The sequence below is a fragment of the Aulonocara sp. 'chitande type north' Nkhata Bay genome, linkage group LG2 (genome assembly GCF_057382095.1).
Source record: "Aulonocara sp. 'chitande type north' Nkhata Bay isolate Kocher_YH1m ecotype deep benthic linkage group LG2, A_spYH_male_GT1.1, whole genome shotgun sequence".
In the NCBI taxonomy this organism is placed as follows: Eukaryota; Metazoa; Chordata; class Actinopteri; order Cichliformes; family Cichlidae; genus Aulonocara; species Aulonocara sp. 'chitande type north' Nkhata Bay.
Genome location: NC_141345.1, coordinates 13,822,294 through 13,829,700, shown reverse-complemented (window position 1 = coordinate 13,829,700; position 7,407 = coordinate 13,822,294). Strand labels below are relative to the sequence as shown.

Sequence of the window (7,407 nt, the reverse complement as noted above, 5' to 3'; positions counted from 1 at the left end):
GCCGCGCTATGAATTCTGCAATATGGTTTTTCAATTTTGTTGTCCGGGTGGAAAATCGGGAGAATGGAAATTTTCGGGAGGGGCACTGAAATTCTCCCAGTGGTTTCATCTGACCACATGACATTCTCCCAATCCTCTGCTGTATCATCCATGTGCTCTCTGGCAAACTTCAGACGGGCCTGGACATGCACTGGCTTCAGCAGCGGAACACGTCTGGCACTGCGGGATTTGATTCCCTGCCGTTGTAGTGTGTTACTGATGGTGACCTTTGTTACTTTGGTCCCAGCTCTCTGCAGGTCATTCACCAGGTCCCCCCGTGTGGTTCTGGGATCTTTGCTCACCGTTCTCATGATCATTTTGACCCCACGGGATGAGATCTTGCGTGGAGCCCCAGATCGAGGGAGATTATCAGTGGTCTTGTATGTCTTCCATTTTCTGATGATTGCTCCCACAGTTGATTTTTTCACACAAAGCTGCTTGCCTATTGTAGATTCACTCTTCCCAGTCTGGTGCAGGTCTACAATACTTTTCCTGGTGTCCTTCGAAAGCTCTTTGGTCTTGGCCATGGCGGAGTTTGGAGTCTGACTGTTTGAGGCTGTGGACAGGTGTCTTTTATACAAATGATGAGTTCAAACAGGTGCCATTCATACAGGTAACGAGTGGGGGACAGAAAAGCTTCTTACAGAAGACGTTACAGGTCTGTGAGAGCCAGAGATTTTCCTTGTTTGAGGTGACCAAATACTTATTTTCCACCCTAATTTACGAATAAATTCTTTACAAATCCTACCATGTGGATTCATGGATTTTTTTTTTTCACATTCTGTCTCTCACAGTTGAAGTGTACCTCTGGTGCAAATTACTGACCTCTGTCATCATTTTAAGTGGGGGAACTTGCACAATCGGTGGCTGACTAAATACTTTTTTGCCCCACTGTAGGGCATGTAGAGGTCCTCTCCATCTCCGTCCAGTGAGCTGTCAGCATAGGTGAGGAGGAGGAGGATGTTGCTCGGCAGCAGAAACACGATGAAGACCAGCAGCACCAGTACCGTCACCCGGATGGCGTGACCGTAGAATTTTCCCCCGGCCAGCAAGGTTGCCAACACAGTGCTGTGGCAGTACAGGACGATGGCTAAGGGTAGCAGGAAGCAGGTGGCGAACAGGGTGGCGAAATACGGCAAGAAGTAGTTCTCATGCTCATCCTCTGGAAGCGCATCGTGGCAAGTGGTGATCTGCAGCGTGCTGACTTCGTAGGTCTGCCGTGACAGCAGCAGTGGCAGCATGGCAACCAGAACCACTGTCTGCACCACCAGTGACATACACAGAGACACCTGCTGGCTGCGCAGAGTCCTGGCGCGAAATGGGTGGACCAAAGCGATGTATCGGTCCAGGGACACAAAGGCCAGACACCACATGGAGCCGTACATGTTGCCGTAAAAGATCGCCATGACAAAGCGGCAGAAGGGCTCGCCGAGCTCCCAGTTGTTCCCCCGGAAGTGGTAGACGATCCGAAATGGCAACGCCATGAGTAGCAGGCAGTCGGCCACCGTCAGATTGATGAGCAGCGTGGTGGACGGCAGCTGTTTGGTCCGGAACACCAGAACCCAGAGAGCCAGCAAGTTGGAGGGCAGACCGACCACAAAGGCGAACAGGTAGAGGATGGGAAGGTACAGGTTGGTGGCTGGAGCCTGGATCTCCTTCAGCTGCTTTTCCTTCAGAGTTGTCCCATTACAGGTAGGCCTGAGCCGGAAGGTCCGCAGACCTGCGGGGACACGACACACATCAGAGCGTAACAGGTCTCCCCTTAACCCGCTAAAACTGATGGGAGTGCGGGCACTCCCATTGGTTTTAGGTCAAACTTTAACCATTTAACCACTGGCTCAATTGCAAAATTCCAACTGTTCCTGAAAGCAGCAACTCTGCGCTTGCATTGCAAGTCGCAACATCCAAATCTTGGCAAATAACACAGAAAACAACAAAAACAAAACAATTTTAAAAAGATGGTAAAAAGAACTCAAGAACCCAGATGACTGATAAAATGTCTACAGCTCCATCACACTCACTCACTCTCTCTTCTCTCAGCCAACCTCTGTCTTTGCAGGGTTGCCTGAGGGTACCGTAATGACTCCAACTTTACTGAAAAAGCGAGGAGTCGCTGCTATGAGTCAGTTGTCTGTGAAGCTTCTCAGTCATCCAGGTCATCGTAGTCAAAGGAGCTTGCAAAGAAAAGCGTCTGGACTTCTTTAAGTTACTTGAAGATGTTTCACCTCTCATCCGAGAAGCTTCCCCACTCCTGCTCCAAAGCCTAACCTGTCGCTGCCATCGGACAGGTGTTTTTTTTTTTAAATATCTGTAACTCAATTGAAAGAATTCCAGCTGTTCCTGAAAGCAGCGACTCTTCGCTTTTTCAGTAAAGTTGGAGTCATTACGGTACCCTCAGGCAACCCTGCAAAGACAGAGGTTGGCTGAGAGAAGAGAGAGTGAGTGAGTGTGATGGAGCTGTAGACATTTTATCAGTCATCTGGGTTCTTGAGTTCTTTTTACCATCTTTTTAAAATTGTTTTGTTTTTGTTGTTTTCTGTGTTATTTGCCAAGATTTGGATGTTGCGACTTGCAATGCAAGCGCAGAGTTGCTGCTTTCAGGAACAGTTGGAATTTTGCAATTGAGCCAGTGGTTAAATGGTTAAAGTTTGACCTAAAACCAATGGGAGTGCCCGCACTCCCATCAGTTTTAGCGGGTTAAAGGGAGACCTGTTACGCTCTGATGTGTGTCGTGTCCCTGCAGGTCTGCGGACCTTCCGGCTCAGGCCTACCTGTAATGGGACAACTCTGAAGGAAAAGCAGCTGAAGGGGATCCAGGCTCCAGCCACCAACCTGTACCTGCCCATCCTCTACCTGTTCGCCTTTGTGGTCGGTCTGCCCTCCAACTTGCTGGCTCTCTGGGTTCTGGTGTTCCGGACCAAACAGCTGCCGTCCACCACGCTGCTCATCAATCTGACGGTGGCCGACTGCCTGCTACTCATGGCTTTGCCATTTCGGATCGTCTACCACTTCCGGGGGAACAACTGGGAGCTCGGCGAGCCCTTCTGCTGCTTTGTCATGGCGATCTTTTACGGCAACATGTACGGCTCCATGTGGTGTCTGGCCTTTGTGTCCCTGGACCTATCATGCGAAGGTATGCATGATAAGGTGGGGCCAGGTTTCACAATGAACTCACCCGAAACTCTGGCTGATTGGGACCCACACCCAGTTTCACACCTTGGCTCAGGCGATTAGAGGATCATCAGGGGGTCCTTTTGTCCCCCTGTGGGGGGATACTCCCACTAGGTTTATATCTGGGACTCTCTACGGCAACTTCGCCCAGCGTGGCTGGGCACCAGTATCAGATTTTCTGTTTGTGCTCAAAGATTTAACGATGTTACACAGAAAGGTCGTCGCTCCTGCGAGAACCATCATCACTGAACGGTGGCATACTGCCCAAGTTCATTCCAAGATGGCTGCCGAGTGCCAAGACCTCTTTTAAAAAGACTTTTTGGAGCTTGTCGTGTCCTGTTAGCTGCACTTCCTGCTTCCTTTGAGATAAAACTGGACAGCTAACAGAGTGCTCTGTGTTTCTGTTCAGCAGGAACTTCCTTCTCTCTGCAGACCTCTGTATCTCACCTGTCTGTTAAAGACCCACTTTACTTTGGATGAACGCTAACCTTTTACATCCCAAATGGTGAGCTGTGGGATTTTGTTATTACAGTGTACAAAGACACAAAAAGTTATGAGTGAACTGTGTTGGTACTTTACATGCACATTCATTTTCCATAAAGGTTTCCACAAAGCTTCAGTCAAGGGGAAGTGGATGTGTTTGCACAGAGAGGGCTAGTGAGGGGGGGTTGTTGATGCCTTGTGATCAGCAGTCCAGACAACCCACCGTCACAGAGAAACCAGAGGGGTGTGACCACAAACAAAGTTCAGGACAGCTTCCAGCTACTCAAACCAATCAGAGATGTTGTCAGATGAAATCTATAAAAACCATAAAACTCTAACAGTAATTAATGTTAAACCACGATTTGAATGGATGATTTTGTGTCTGAGCGCGCTCAGTGCTGCTGTTTATTTCTAATGTTTATTTCCACATTAGAGCTGTAAGACTTTAAACTGGATCCATGGGAACATTAAAGCTTCCTGTCCCACAGGCTGATGAAGGAGACCTGGAGATCAGGTCAGAGTAAAGTCAATGTGATTGGTTGAACAGGTGTTCAGGTGTGTTCTGTGTTTCCAGAGACTCATCACCAAAATAGAACCGTGTTCTGCATCAGCACATGATCACATGCAGGTTCAGACAGACTATAATTGATCTTGGACAAGCCTGTAACTTCAGAGACATTTACAATATGATTATTGATTAATGATTGTTGGATGTATCCTTCGTGGCCCAGTGTATCCCAGAATTGATAGCGCGGCCCAGCCAATTCCAGTTTTCCTGTTTTTCAGCTTAGTTTTAATATTACTCTTATTACTCTTTCTGGGTCACAAAATAAACTTTTAACATATTTCCAGGCGAGAATGTAGCTGTGTAAACTTCAAATATCTGCTCGGTTTATCAAGATATCACATATTTGTAAAAGTGCTCCGATGTTTTCTGAGACGTCTGTTACCCACCCGCTCCATAGGGCACATCGTTTTCAGACCCCTCCAGTCTTTGGCTACTCAGGTTAAACATGATATGATATACAAGTCACTCAGATGACTTAAAAATGTTATTGTTTGACTTTTTTCAGTGTTTTATTTGTTCCTGAGTAAATCGGTTTGGCTGAGATTAAAGTTATAGTTTTCACACAGCTGAATAAACGTCAAACAGAAAACTGATATCACAGAAGACCTTACTCCAGTGTCCTGTTATATCTTAGCTAGCAAGGAGCAGACGGCTGAGTTTATTAAACTCCTCCGAGGCAGCGGTGCCGTAAACCTAGACTGTCCCATTTCACAGCCGCTCACTTTCGGCGCTCTCGATGTTCGGAGGACCCGGCCCACGTAGACCGTGAAGGCTGGGTCCTCAGGAGGATGTGGCCTCGGAATTGGGGCACAGCTTGTGTCTGTAAAAAGTAATTATTTAAATAAAGTTTACATTGATTGAACAGAGGCGGTGGTTTACGACACCAACTATGCCATCTATAATCCAGTTTTGAGTTCCCTCCCCAGACGCCTTAACGCCCACTCACATCCTGGGCCATCTGACCTCAGGAATTCGCATGATAAGGTGGGGCCAGGTTTCACAATGAACACACCCGAAACTCTGGCTGATTGGGACCCACACCCAGTTTCACACCTTGGCTCAGGCGATTAGAGGATCATCAGGAGGTCCTTTTGTCCCTCTGTGGGAGGTTACTCCCACTAGGTTTAAATCTGGGACTCCCCACCATTTGACCTTAGAACTGAAGAAGCTTCTCGGATGAGAGGTGAAACGTCTTCAAGTAACTTAAAGAAGTCCAGACGCTTTTCTTTGCAAGCTCCTTTGACTACGATGACCTGGATGACTGAGAACCTTCACAGACATTGATTGGTATTGGTATTACACACATATACAGCCGGTCCTAACTGAAGGTCATTTAATAAACACAGCAGGTGTCTCTCCATGTCTGATGACCTCCCCTGGGGATCAATAAAGTATTCTAATTCAGTTTAATTTGAGAGGTTTGATTAAACATGTGAATTTTATAAAAGTGTCTTCAAATGCACACAAAGTATTTTCAGACTTTTAAGTTTGTACATGTTTTTTCTCTGCTGTCTAAAGTGTCAGTAAATGATCGACCCTGAGGAGGAGGCACTGCTTCCCTCTGTAAACACTGTGCATCCTCACTCTGTTTAAATGCCCTCAGGTTCAGAAAGCTGCCAGTAAAAACTGTCAGCCTGCCTACGCGTTCACGGGAAGAAGAGAAGAAGACTCATGGATGGCCATAAAAGGACATTCATCTGTGGGGTGAGGAAGAAGAGGAGAGACGCTACAGATGAACGCCAGCAGGCAGACGAAGAGCAGGAGAGTCCCAGTGAGCCCCCTCATTGTTTTTCTTCTTCTTCTTCACTGAGTCACAGCTGCAGCAGATGTTTTTCAGCTCACCTCAGACTAGTACTGACAGTACTCTCTCCCAGTATCAGCGGTACTGGTAGTATTGGTAGTAATGCTGTCAGCAGTAGTCCCGTCTGTGGTCTGAGGCGTTCTGTCTGATCTCAGAGCTGCTGTGCTGTCCCCTCCCCTGGTGATGCAATCCAAGTGTGTGTCTGTGTCTGGTATGTGTGCCTCTGTGAGGACCCGTGCGTGTCTTCCTCTTCTCACTTCAGGCTAGCTGGTTTTGTTTGTAGACTTTTAAAAACTGTTATGTCCTCAGAAGTATAGAAGTCCTGACGTACCTGCTTCCTACTACCTCCCCGCCATCCTCTCCACAACCCACACCCAATCAGAGCTCAGCGGGGCAAGCTGCGTTTCTACTCTGAAGCATTTTCCACTTTTACTGCGAAAAGAAAAAATACATTAAAAAACTGAAACAAGAAACTCTGAAAACTGAAAATCAAAAACAAAACTGAATAAACAACAAAACCTGTAAAACATGATGAGGCTTACCTGCACTGCTCTCACCTGGCCTCACACTGACGTCACACTCAGACGTGCAGCTCTGCTTCAGTCCTCAGAAACTAACTAGTGAGAAACTATCTCCATCTTCCCGAGCGGTTAGCAGCTGATAAGCAGACTTCCCGTCTGTGGCTGATGCAGAAGTTTAGGGCGTTGTTCATGTCTGATGCTCCACACGAGCTCAGGCTCAGATGGCCTCTGTGTGCCCTGCAGAGCACAGCAGGAACATCTGGAAGGAATCATAAAGCAGGAGCTTGAAGAAAATTAAAAATTCAGAGCAAGAAGAAAAGACGACAACACTGCACAAAATAAAACCTGAGAAGGGTCAAAGGTCACCTGCAAAAGAGCAAACTGGACTTTAGCTGCTCTGAAAGGAATCAGTGGCTCTCAGGTCACTAAAACAACCTCATGTACTGCATTTACATGCACAGGTAAGAGTTTATACAGGAGTGAGATATTTCAGGACGACTGATCTCATCACAAACACTCATGACGCTTCAGCAGGTCTGCTCCAAAGCAGGGCACCAGCAGCGCCACCTGTCTGATTTACCTGAAGCCACACACACACCTGTGAGCTGCTGTCGGTCAGACTGAGCCCACCTGCATGTACTGACGGTGTCCAGCAGGGGGCTCAGTCTGACCGCCTGCTGCTGCTCATTCACGTTGCACTGTTACAGCTGACATCCACAACCTGTCGGTGATCAATAAGCGATCGATATCGTCGTCGTTGTTACTATTAGCTCCGCCTCTCTGCAGCTATCGCGACAGCTGATCCAAATCTCAGCTACAAAACA

At 47.4% G+C, this 7,407-nt stretch overlaps 1 protein-coding gene across 1 annotated transcript; it reads right to left on the bottom strand.

Moving 5' to 3' along the window:
* LOC147337492 (proteinase-activated receptor 4) lies at nt 1–6,834 on the bottom strand. The gene is made up of 2 exons (XM_086305277.1): nt 5,935–6,834; nt 1–1,759 (listed from the first exon to the last, which is right to left on the bottom strand). Exons 1-2 carry the CDS (start codon nt 6,044–6,046, stop codon nt 873–875), a joined length of 999 nt encoding a protein of 332 aa, XP_086161403.1. The 5' UTR covers nt 6,047–6,834; the 3' UTR covers nt 1–872.
* Nucleotides 6,835–7,407: the final 573 nt, after the last annotated feature.

Bases quoted from the DNA above. Each gene is read 5' to 3' on its own strand.
- LOC147337492 (XM_086305277.1), bottom strand. From the start codon at position 6,046: ATGAGGGGGCTCACTGGGACTCTCCTGCTCTTCGTCTGCCTGCTGGCG. The intron at 1,760-5,934 runs ATGAGTCTTCTT...GTGTCCCCGCAG, and splicing joins ATGTCCTTTTATGGCCATCC to GTCTGCGGACCTTCCGGCTC.